The sequence below is a fragment of the Falco naumanni genome, chromosome 3, assembly GCF_017639655.2.
Source record: "Falco naumanni isolate bFalNau1 chromosome 3, bFalNau1.pat, whole genome shotgun sequence".
NCBI lineage: Eukaryota > Metazoa > Chordata > Aves > Falconiformes > Falconidae > Falco > Falco naumanni.
In genome coordinates this window covers 78,987,140-79,000,115 of record NC_054056.1, presented here as the reverse complement: position 1 = coordinate 79,000,115, position 12,976 = coordinate 78,987,140, and the positions used below count along the sequence as shown (strand labels likewise).

Sequence of the window (12,976 nt, the reverse complement as noted above, 5' to 3'; positions counted from 1 at the left end):
CCCCCCTCCGCCTGCCGGCCCGCCCGCCTCCCTGCGCCCGCCCGGCCGGGGCACGGTCGCCGCTTCCTCCCGCTCCGCAGCCGTGCGGTTGCGGCCCTGACGTCGTTTCCTTCCAACATGGCGAGGGCAGGTTGTTGCTGCCGCCACCGTCGCTGCTGCCGCCGCCGCCGCCGCTACTGCTGCCGGTGCTAATGGAGGCGGGTGCGGCCCGGGGGCGGCTCGGGGACTGAGCGCGTCGCGGGCGCTGTCCGCGCACACACGCAGCGGGGGCGGAGGGGAAGGAGAAGGAAGGAGAAGGCTTCGTCCTCCCTCAGCTGCGGGGGTTGGCTGTCGCCGCCGCCCGGGCCCAGCCCAGCCTCCCCTCAGGGGGAGCCGCCGAGCGGGCGTCGGGCCGCCGCGGCCCTCCCTCTGAGAGAGCCCTTCCCCCGCGCCTGGCTCGGCCCGGCCCCGCGGCCTCACCGCCCGCCCCGGCCCCTCGCAGCCCTGCCCCGGCGGGAGCGGCCGGTGCCCCGCGCTCCCTTCCCCTCCCCACCCCTCCTCCTCCTCCTCCTCTCCCGCCTCGATCGTGCTCATGTATGAAGGGAAGAAGACGAAAAACATGTTCCTGACCCGGGCCCTGGAGAAGATCCTGGCCGACAAGGAGGTGAAGAAGGCGCATCACTCCCAGCTGCGCAAAGCCTGCGAGGTGGCCCTAGGTGAGGCGCGGCAAGGGGCGGCCGGCAGGGGCTGCGCCGGGGCAGCCGGGGGTCGGGGTGCGCCCCGGGGCTCCCTTCCCTCATGGCCTGCGCTGTGTTTGTGTTGCGGGGGAACGGGAGGGCGAAGAGGCGCGTCGGGGGGCCTCCGGGGAGACGAGGCAGAGCGGGCTGCCCGGAGGAGCAGGGCTGGGGGAGGTGGGGCTGCGGCCGAGCCGCGGCGCAGGCTTCGGGATCGAGTCGGAGGATCTGGTGGTGTGAAACTGCGCGGGTGCGCAGCGAGGCCGAGGCCTGTCGTCGTAGCGTGTGTGCCCCTGGGCGGAGGGACAGCTTCGCCCCTCGCCGGGAGCGGCCCCTCCGCGCACTGCCCCTTGCTGACAGCGGCGGGGAGGGCGCTGCGGCGCCCGGCGGCCTCTCCTCCGCCTCCTCCTCCTCCCCGCTCGCAGGATGAATAGGCAGAGAGACGGAGGCGCCGAGCTGAGCTGACCTGGAAGCAGACGGCCGGCGGGGAGGGAGCAGGTGACAGGCAGCGGCGAGGGAGGAGGGACGGGGGAGGAAGCGGGGGTGGTGGGGAGCGAGAGACAATGACACCAGACCACGTCTGGAGCTGGTGGCCCTTCGGAGTCGGGACGCAGGCCTCTAGGGAGGAGGGCTGGAGAGGGAGAGGGTGGTCCGGGAGACGTGCGGGGGAGAGTCTTAGCCGTGTCGTTACTGGTGGAGAAACAGCTGATGGGGAAGGGGGCAGAGCTGGTGCAGCCACGGAGGACGTGGGAGTGTTTGCCTGCTCCGGGCTTAAGAGGGGTCTTAGGTTTGTAGAGCAGCTGTGTCAACACCACCTTGTCTAGAAGCGTGAGGGAAGTACCAGGACTGGATAGGACAAAGCATACGTACACGCTCAGTAACAGGCAGCATAAAAGGAAAACTCGTGCTTTAAAATTCTGGCATGATGAGTACAGGCAGGGTTTGAACCTGTGAGGTAAAACAGTGATGTATTTACAGAAAGGCTTCGGAGAAAGACCTGCTTTATTTAAATAATACATAAATGGATTATGTCTCTCCCATTCTTGTCAGTTTCTGGTTTTGGACATAATTATCTTGATTTTGCACAGTAATAATGTCAGTTTAAACGGACTTGTTTGAGGAGATAATGTTAAACAGAAACGTGCTTGTTTAAAAAATGAACATAAGTAATTTCAAGCTTTCTTTTTGTCATTCTATTAATCTATTATAATACTTCCAATTAAAAAGCCCACACAGTTCTTCTCTTTTCTTTGTCTGTGAAAGACCCTGACAAATGGAGAGGGAGAAATAACAATATTTCAACTATTTATTTCTTAATAACTCAAATTGATTCAAAAGATATTTTTCTTAGATTTGTCATCACTAGAATTATTAATAATAATCTTATGATTTAGGTAGATGGAATTAAACAGATAACCCTTTGGCCTTTCCGTTGACTTCAGACTGTGTATTCAAGTCAGAAATAAAACAAGAGAAATGTTTTCTTATTACTATACTGAATTTATATCCAGCCTGTATAACATCCATAGAATTAGACACTGGTATTAATCTTGTGTTTCTGCTATACTTCATTTCAGTAGCTTGGTCTGTCTTAAAGCATCACAGAGATCCCTGCAAGCATGGCTCCATTGTGTTACACAGATTATAAAGCAAGTCCTCTAGATTGTATAGTCTGCATCTTTTACCTCGTAAACTGATTTGTGCAAGGAGACCCCCAAGCACACATCTCAGTGATTTCTGTGCTACAGCTTCATGGAAACTGTCTCCTGTGGATCTGGTTGTATGATAGGGGGTTAAGTAGGAAAACGATACGGTGTATGGGTATAAAAGCCAGTGAAACAAGAAGAAATACAGGGGTGTGTGTATTAGCTAATGTATATAGGAGGACTTAATGAAGTATCAGATATGATGTTCATTACCATAGAATGTGACTGAAATAAAACTTTAGGTTGTGGCACAACGAAATGTAGTTGGTGATTGTAAATGTAGTATGGTTCATTGTCTGGTTTTGTGTGTGATAGACTCATAGTTAAAGAGTGGCAGTATATAACTCTTGAATAGAGTAGTGCTCATGTCTAACTATAAAAAGCTTTTCAGAGAAGAGTAAATATGTTCCTGACTTTACATGGGGGGCAACTGGCTTTACGTGAGCTCGAATTTACATAGCAAGAATTGGAAATAGGATGCACATGTGCTCTCTCCATCTAGCTGTACATCTGTTGGAGAGCACTCTTCAACTGGATCCTTCTTTGCCACCTTAAGCAAGGAGTACAGATGTCTTATTCCTGAGAAACTGATCTATTTTAGAGAGCAACAACATTAATTATAAAACATCAGTAAAATAATAACTGAGTCAATTTGGAATTAACTCTGGCAAAGTCTAACTTGAAAGTTATATTGGAGTTTAAAAAATGGTTGTTAAATGAAAGGTAGCTTTTAAAAGTCAAGGCAGTAATTATACATCCTCAAATCAAGATCACTTTTTTTCAGTCTGAATATTTAATTGATTAGTCTTCACTGAAATTACCTGATGTAATACAAAACTCTGCTGTTAGGATCTTTTTCTAAGTGCATGACTGTAGTAAAATGTTGCTTATTATTAATGTATCAGATACTCTTAACTAGTATTTGTTACTAATCCATACTCTGTTTCATTTTTTAAACTTTTTTTTTCTTAAATCCAGTATTTATGTTGGTTTATATTGTTTTTATAAGATGAGCTGCTATTGTAGTATTTCAGAAACAAGCAAGCAATTACCAGAAGTATGGTATTCCTGTAGAGTAGGCAAACAAATTAAAACTCTGGTTTTTAGATTGAGGTTGACAAGCACTGTTTTAAAAATCTTTAAGAACATCCCTTTGTCAGTTTTAATTCCTATATATTTTCCTATATACATTTCCTGTTGCATTCCATTAGAATTATACTTAATCTATTTTTGATTTATGAATTCTGAGGGAGAAAAACCCTGCAGTGTTCCTGGTATATGTTACTGTGGCAATCTGACCTCTGAACAGGTGTTAAGATGAGGTCCTTCTAGTATGACCGTTTTTCTGGGCTATTAGAAGATAAGAAATCAAAATATGAATTAAATACTACAACCTGAATTATAGGTGTTCTTTTTTTGTGTGTTTAGCAGGGATGAAATTAAGCCTGATCCGTGTATCTTGTATCTAATGATTCACCAGGTTGTGTCTGGATTAATAAAGAATAGTTTACTCAAAGTTTAATGTATTTTTTCATGTAACATTGTCCTTTCTGAAAGACATTTTCTGTATGCAAAAAATGTAACCTTTCTTTAGTCACCTAATGAAATACAGCTAATTTGGAACTTCGTATTCTTTACTCGTATAGCAGCTACTCTTAAGTCTGTGTGAGGAATGACTTTATCTTTAAAATGGTCTGCTTGCAGAGAGTATCAGGCAGCAAGCTGACAGCAGGACTAGGTTTAGAGGTTCCCTTCCCAGTCAGTTCCCTGCACTGCTGTTTCTGTATTGGTTTTCAGACATATTACAGTCTGGGATACTTTGCAGTAAACATAAGTTCATAAAAGGCCATGGGGGAAAAAAATACTCAACTGGATGTAGTTTTTAATAGACCAAAAAAAAAACCCTATTAGTGCATTGTGTCAAAATCTGGAATGTGGATTTGTCTGCTTGGAAAGGTGGTTTATAGAGGGACCAAGCTGAACAAACCAGAATTCTCTGCTTTTTATAAAGGCTGCTAGTTTAGCTGCACATCAGGAGTCAAGCAACCATTCTGTAAAACTCTAAACTGCAGATAATGTAAAATGATATGAATATGTACCTAGTATGTACTTTAAGGAAAAGTGTGCATGTGCTACTTGGAATTCTGGAAATACCAACTGAAGAGGACTGAAAATTAGTTTTAAAAGTTTCTTCAGTGCTCCTTGGATTGTCTGTCACATAAAGATCCTGCTGGATGATGTAGGTTTTGTGTGGTGTGAAAGTAACAGCTCCATTCAAGTTTGTGCTGCTGTTAAATGTACGTGTAGGATGATGAAGCAGCAGGATATAATTAAGCACTGAATCTTAGTTTTTCTGCAAACAGGTAACATTCAGAGTAGAGTTCACCCCAGAGGTGGGAGGATTTATCTGTGTCCTTACCTACCAGATTTGTAAATGACCTGGGAAAGTCCTGCCTGCATAAATTTTTCTATTTCTCTCATTTCACCCTTCCTAGTTTCATTTTCTCATGTCCTTTGCATATATAGATAACCACGTTCTATTATCAAAGATAGGTTAACAGTCAATACAGAAATGCATGCTAGCATGAATTGTTGAAAATGCATTTTGAAGACTGTTGTTGCTCCTCTGGAATTAATTTTACTGGAAGTGTTGAACGAGTGAAATTTCTGTTTATATTTTGGATAAATATGTTCTCGGTAGACTGCCTTCCATCTTTCATCAAAATTAGTTGTCCCTTTTTAGAAGCCAAAGCCCAGAGTTTTTGGAGTCTTTTCTATGTTGAATACAAAAACATTGGTATTGTATTATCATCTGTTGTCTGCATGTGCTAGAGGTATTTATTTTCACAATATACAAGTCACCATTGTCCATACAGAATTTACTTTCTGGTTGTAATTGTTCTTCTGAAACACTTCTTTTGAAGTAAGCAAGCAGAATAAATGGAGATTTTTTGCAAGTACAAACCAAGATGTATATTTTTTTTAAAAAGTCTCTAAAAGTTGCAGCTGCCCTTCCCTCCTCTTGCTTGGCTTGCTAAGCTTGGGCTTTTAACTAGCAGAGCTTCAGTGTGGTTAAGATCTCATCTATTTCTGCAAAGATCTAAAACTTGGCTTGGTAACAGTAAGGTTTGGTTGGCTTCATAAACTGTTTTCCAGGTAACCTTCTTAATTTCAGGTGTAAAGTGCTGTGTTTATGTCTAATTTATGGGGCTAATTTAAGAGAAGTTGTGTATAGTGGGAATTTTTAGTATTTTAAATATAATTAGTTCTTGGCTGTGTAGAATGGCAATGCTGACAAGCTTTAATCTCCCTTGAAGAAGGGGATAGTTGGCAGGGTGCACATAAAAAAAATTCTGTAGAAAACAAGATTGTATTTGGGTTGGAAAAATGTTAATGGAGAATGAGTATCAAATACTGCTTTTTGTCTTGGAAGGAAAAAAATGGTATTTTTTTTTTAGGTGGAATGTTGACTTAGTCCTGAAATACATCCTCAGTTAAAACCTTTGATGTTTTGAAAATTTTAACATTGATTTTCAGTAGCTCTTAAAATCTTATCTTGAAAGAATTCAGCACGTCTTTGTGACAAAGGGCAGCTTTTAAATACATCTGTTCTGCTGCATATTTTAGAGCACGAACTGGAATGTTGAAGCTTAAAATGAAAAGTTGTTGCCTTGTGACCAGAGTGCATCTATTCCTTAGAATGAAATATCTTTAATGGTTTTGTTCTAGTTGACCTTTTTTCTGTACTGACTTTCCATATATTATTCCTGTAATCTTTTCCTCTCTTCTCTTGGTTCTTGCATCCATTCTTTTCAGGATGACAACAGTATCTGTTCTTGTGTGTTTTCTTCATATAGAATTCGGAAAAAAATTAGCTTGGCTTTTGAGGTTGGATGTACATTCCAGACCTTTTTGGGAGTCCTTCAGAGTATAATTGGTATTGAGCTAGTATTTTGGTAATATATTGTTCAATATGCTAACTTGTTTAGTTGTCAGGGAGGATTGTTACATGGGTGTTTACAGGGAGGGAAGCATCAGCCAGTGGTGTGTTAGTCAGTCTCTTTTCGCTGTTCTTGGTGAAACTCCTAGCTGAAATCATGGACTCGCAGAGCTAGATGAGGAAGCTTGATCTTCTTTTGGGGCACCTGTCTGTCAGTTTTGGCTTTTTCGTTGTTGTTGATATTTTTATCAAGTTGCTGATTAGTTAGTACTTCAAAGTAAACAAATGCTGCCTTAGGAGTTGGGGAAGCAGGACCAGCAAACTTGTGCATGACTTTTACCCAATTCTGCAACAGCCAGTGGTAGACTTGAATAGGCAGGTGGAAGGGAGTTTCGTGTTTTGTGAATCAAGCCAGAGAGCTTTCCTGTGTGATGTGTAAATTGGTGGTTTTCTCAGAGAAAATATTTTCATCTGGGAAAGACAGCTACTGTCAGTGGAGCCTCAGAGGCTGAAGTGACTTGGGAAACACCGCTCTGCAGATTTTGAGGAAGGAGGGAGGTATCAAGGAAATAGACAGAATTGGGTAAGAAGCTTGATATTTTTTGTCTGGTAGAGGAGGCAGAACTTGTGTGTGTGTGTCTGAAAGCCAAAAATATGTGATTTAGCTGTACTAGTCAGATACAGACCAAGAAGTGATCTGTGCATAGTTGGCTCTTATTACCATGTCCTTTCCCATGAGTAAATAGTAAAATAAGCCAGAAGTTACTGTTAGGCAAACCAAAACCAAACCTTTAAGAAAAATCACCTAAGTACAAAAAGTCTCAAAAAACCAGGGAAAACATAAAATACTTCTGTGGGATTTTATAGAAAAAGAATATCATACAAGGACAATTGAACAAATGTTAGCTGGTGTGTTTTGTTTCTTTGAAAAACACCTAGTGTCAGAACTTAATTTTAAGAAAAAAACAAGCCCTCAAACCCCCCCCCAAAAGACCTTAGCCTATATATTTTATAGATATCTTAATGAAATGTAGGGGAGTGCTCAATAAAAATACCTGTTTTGAGGGATAAGGTAGATGATGCTTGTTATGTGATACTTCCCATTTTGAGTATAAATGTATAATTGCTGCTAAGAATAGGCTGGTCAAGTCCCAAGATTATTAAATACATGGCAGAGTTCTGTTATTGATTTCTAATCAATCTTAGGACATGATGAAAATTCTAAAGGACTGGAAGACATCTGCTGCTGTGCCAACATTGTTAAAAGGATGAATAGGATGACCTAGGAAATTATTGGTGTATGGGCCTGATGTTGATCATAGGCAGGGTAGTGTAGTAGCTGATACATGATGTGAGTGAGAACAAAAATGCCAGTCAGTGAGGATTTGGGAAAGGTTTAAAAAAAAAAGCAAACCCTCTACCAAGTTTAAGTTTTGGGGATAGATTATAAGACATTTCCACTACATTTTAGTCTTCTGTAACCCCTGTGTTCTTCGGATGTTGATTTTACACGGTGAGGAGTAAAAACTGCCAAACTGGTAGGAAGAGGCTAGATAAAATTACATTTGAATTGATGAATATTGACAGATTTTGGGGCTAGCTACCCCCCCCATTTTTCATGTTGCTGCTTTGCTTTTTTCTACTGTATCCATGGTCTTAGCTTTTAGGCATTCTTCTTGGTGTTGGAAATTTTGCTTGGGTTTGTTTCTTCAGTGGTTTCTGGGTTTGATTTTGTTTGTTGATTTTAATTTGAAGTTTTACATTTTTGTTTTCAGTGTGAATGTATTAGCAGGTGATCAGGTTTTAGTTGGAAGCAAGAGCTCTTAAAGTAACTTGAAGACTTGAGGAGTCTGAGCTCTTGGTATGATGCTGTAGTTAAGAGCAGCTTTGAAGCTTGGATAGTGAATGTAGGGCTTATACTAACTCTGTACCTGATACAACTTTTAGAGTAGTGTTACCCCTGGTTTCAGCAGTGCATGGGTTTTATTATTGGTGAGACATGCTTGAAGAGCCATATGAATTAGAGGATAAAAATTGTGCAAGAATCAAAATTAAGTCTGTTGCTTCTGTTTAAACACAGGTAGGAAAACCTGTGGGCTGGTTTTATTCTCTGATGTTGCAAATCACTCATTCTTTTCCAAAAATGTGGTTTAATACAAGCAAAAATTGTTTCAGAGATGTCTTTACATCTGGCTGTGCTTTTCAGGAGTCTGTAAAAGGCAGTAACACTGGATGCTTCCTCTTAAACTGCAAAAAGGATGATTATGTTTTGGAAACTCCTTTCTCTTTAATGAAAAAATCACACTTGATTTTATGGGAATTGTAAGTGAAACTATGGTTATATTTTTAAACATTATACCAAGAAGCCTGTGTACTTAGTGTGTTGTGGAAGTTTGTGCGAAACCCAAAAATCACAAATAGTGCTTTCATTTTGAGATGGAATTTCACTTCTTCCATCCTACTCACCTGCGCACCTTAGGAATGATAAATCACCAAAACTTCCTGAACTGAGTGATCGTTGCTGCATTCTGATGGTGTTTATTCTCTGAAGGGGCTACTTTCTCTAAGCTTTGGTCAAATGTACATGTGCTGGTGAAGGATCCCAAAGCAGTAATGCATTACATAATGCATTTGCTCGCAACATTTGGTTAGATCCCCAAAGTATCTTTCTGCACAGTTGGTTTAATCTTTTTTTTGTTCTTTCATGCTGTGATTTTTTTTTTTTTGAGCTTGAACAAAGAACAATTTTTCAGTAGCATCTCAGGTAAATTTTAAAATAAAAAGACAAAGCAACCCTGAAAAACAGATTTACACTTCACCAAAGTAGTGGACAGTAGACCCTGTCTACTTTGATAAACTCGCACGACTACCTGTTTCACTGGCTCAGATTCTGTGTTTTGCAGGTACGCTGTTCTTGTTCTTTGTTCTAGTATTATTTATTTTTTCTGCTAAACAGGTTTAATTCTAATTGTATTATCTAACTAGCTGTTTTGTCACACTTGCATGATTTTTTTGTCTTGTATCCCAGCTTTTTACTTTAGAAATGTATACATACTCTTAACAGCTTACTAAATGTTACCAAAACCAAGTGAGTCTTTTATTAAGGCATCTAGGGCATGATTGCTGTAGGCTTTTTTTTATTAACTGTTCTTTTCAGTTCAGAATGTTTTACTTCTGTTCTGCTATCCATGTTCCCCTCCATTTCTGTTGCTCTATCGTGTATGCTAATGTGGTATGAGATTACATGGTCATTGATGTTATGCTATTTAATACTTGTTTTTGTTCAGATTCGTGAAGTTTGGTCTCCAGTGCTTTCCAGGTTTTTTTTGTTTCATGTATTTCTTGGTGAGAAAAACAATTAAGATTTTTTTAAGTTAATTGAAAATGCTCACCCTTGAGATAAATGGGTTTATTGAAGCCCTCTTTCCTGTCTGCTCTTAAACATAGAGGGAAATAGGTGTGAAAAAGAGGATCCATTAATAATACAAATTCTGTATTCACTGTCTTTAGCACTTCATGTTCTAATAATCCTAACAGGTTTTGAAATGTTAATCCTTCTTTTCATTTAGAAATAAAAGTATAATTAGGTTTGTAAATATTTCATGTCAAGATTTTAGTCAGTGCTGGATGCAGGGGTGTTTTACGACTTTGTATTTTTACTTGATGTAAATGTTGAACACTTGAGTGTCAGTTTGCATTGCAGGTGTCAGGAATGTTTGAATAACCAATGTGCTTCAATGTTGCAATGTGCAGTTTTGCAGTTTGCGAGAAACTGGGGAGAAGACATTGAGAGATTGAGATAAAAATGTTGTGGTTTGCTAAAGATGTTAGTATTTTATACTACAGGGCTCAGCTGTCCAGTTGAATAGTATGAAGTACTCTTACAATGTTTCAAATCTGTAAATTAAATACAAATAGTGTGGCACTTGTTTTATTTCTTTGGTAGCTTCCCATCATATTGTAATTTTAAAACTGTGCTGCAGATTAACACAGATATACTTGCACAGTGTACTTTTAATGCAAGTAATAAGCATAAACTACTGGGAAGGCCTGCTCAAATGAAGATGTGTTTTGCAAAGGTGTGGTTCTGTTGTGTGCAAAATAACACACCTGTGCACGCCTGGCAAGCAACCTTGCAGTTTATAAGTGTGTTATAAAGGTCTGGGTTGTACTGTTCTGTGGACTGAGAGGGCATCAGCTGGCATAAAATCACAGGTTTTTTCTGCAACTCAGGAAAGCTGGAAAATGCAGTCTTAACTCTGCTCGCTTCATTTGGCTAATGGCCTGTGACGTCTGCAAGAATGCTATACTGGATCTTGTGCAGTGTATGGGAAAGTGGATAGGAATAAATTAACTTCCGTTTTCATTATCCTGAAATGGAAACAGAGCTTTATAACTGCTGTAAGTAAAGTTGCTAGAATAGGACAGCTGCATTTACATTGAAGTTTGAAATCTGGATAAAGACTACCTAAGTGCCTGAGAAGTAAGATTAAAATTTTCCTCACCTGAAGTGAAATGAGACACTTAGGTGTTTTCCACTTGTGATTTAAGACATGACACTTTATTTTGTGTGATTATGTATGCATATTTATGCATGTAAATAGATCTTGAATGCTTAGAAATTTTGCCTTAAAGATAAATAGTTTTCTTCTTTAAAATTGTATCTAACACTGTGGGGAAAATAGACTGTGATGATCAGTGATATTTGAAGGAGCTTCAGGTTTGTGTCTTAGATGCAGAGGGAAGAGGAGCTAAGTTTGACCTCCATCCCTGAGTCTTAGGTTTTATTGTAAAACTCTAAAAATTCTGTGTTCAGATATTAACACTGTCTCTTACATTAAAGGGAAAGCAGCACTTGGACCATTCTTTCCTTGATTGACTCCTTTTCCCGTGAAAGCAGAAGCTGCTGGTTGCTTGGCTGCTCTCCAGGCCTTTTAGTGATGAACTTGAGACAGGTGGCATTGCACCAGGATATTTCTTACCTCTACCCTTTGGGTGATTTTCTTTTATGCTTCTGTGTAGGAGTTCACTTTAATAACATCCTGCACCACCCACTCTGAACCGAAAAATCCCCGTTCCCCCCTGCCAAAAGCTGCTGTCTGAAACTGGACTACAAGGAGGGCTGGGTTTTAAATGTATTTTTTTATTATTATTTATTTTTTTAAGGAGAGGAAGGGTTTTAAATTTATTTTTAAAAGAACAATAAAGTATAATTTTGAGGACTTTTTAAAAAAAAGTTACAGATTATTTTACTATTTATTGCCAGTATTTCTAAAACTTAATATTTGTAATTTCAGAGGTCTGTTTTCATATACAGCTTGTACCTATGGCAGTCATACACTGATGATTCAAACCTAATTTATGTAAAAGATTTCTACCTCCACAGAGGTAGAAATGGCCAAAATAGTTATATACATCCCTCCCACCCACCCCAATATATATATACACCAGTGACTTAATAATAATAATAAAGCCTTGAATAGCACAGATTAGATGTAATCTAATAGATGCCTGATGGGCACTACCTGGTGGTAGATGTTTGCATTTGATCACAAATAGATTGCCTAGAAATAGCTACAGAGTTATGTGCTGGCTTCTGAAATATGAAGAAATCTCATTATTTTGAGAACAACAAATAGATGAAGTATCCTTTTATAACAGGGGAGGTGATTTTGAAAGTTCTTTGACTGACTGTTGTAGCTTTTTATTTAATCACATGTCCTAAAATGCTCTTAAAGAACAAGTAGGAGGGGCACAATCTCAGTGCATTAAAAGTGTAATTACTGTTAAATAAAAAGTTTTTTATATACATATATGTATAAAAAATCGTGTAGTCAATGGCAGTACACTTTTTCATAATAGTTTATTATGAACTATGGATCCAGTAGATACTGAACAGAATACCTTAATTTTCTTGTCCTTCCTAGCTTTGGTAGGCAATAGTAAAAGTACTTCCTTGTGACATAGTGTGCAGTATGGGTGAAGTTAGCAGTATTGTGTAATGTTGACCTTTTTAAGTAGTCTTCCACTGGCTTTTTGATCAGCATCTGCAAAAAGAAAGAGTAGTTGTCATATTTTAAGAAGTTTGAACTTTCAAAAGGTTGTTGGGTTTTTTTAATGTAAATAAAAGATAGGAGAAGAAAAAGGTTTCATTGTATTAAAAAATCTAATGCATAAGTGCTGTACTGAAGGTGGCCATACTGGAGCTTTCAGAGTACTGTAATACTCAAGTTCTTGCCTCTTGTGTTGTTCATTCAAACAGCTTGGAATGAGCTGCTTCCTACATCAGAATCTAATGAAGAAATTGGGGCTTTAATAACAGGGCAAAAAATAATTGCAGTTGGATATCTACAGCAAGGCTGGAAGACGGAAGTTAATAATAAAATGTAATTTTCCCATATTACAAAGGGGTCTTTTAATTTGATTCTAGCTGTTCTTAGAACTTCACACCGTACAAGATCTTACTGTTCTTGATCATGTCTAGTCTTTGATAATTCATGATAACTGATTGCTTGATGAAGAGGTATATGGAACCTTCTTAGAGACATTGACATTTTTATAGGAAATGATTGCCCTGTCATCAGGATGATAATCAAAAAGCATGAAGGTTCCCTTTT

General features: G+C 39.9%; 1 protein-coding gene across 1 annotated transcript in view; it reads left to right on the top strand.

Annotated features, from left to right (window-relative positions):
- Window positions 1-463: 463 nt before the first annotated feature.
- Window positions 464-12,976, top strand: part of ARFGEF1 (ADP ribosylation factor guanine nucleotide exchange factor 1) — a 94,754-nt gene continuing 82,241 nt past the window's right edge. Inside the window, exon 1 of the mRNA XM_040585631.1 lies at window positions 464-695. Coding sequence (XP_040441565.1) covers window positions 572-695 — 124 coding nt within the window. The 5' untranslated portion in view covers window positions 464-571. The remainder of the gene's footprint in view (window positions 696-12,976) is intronic.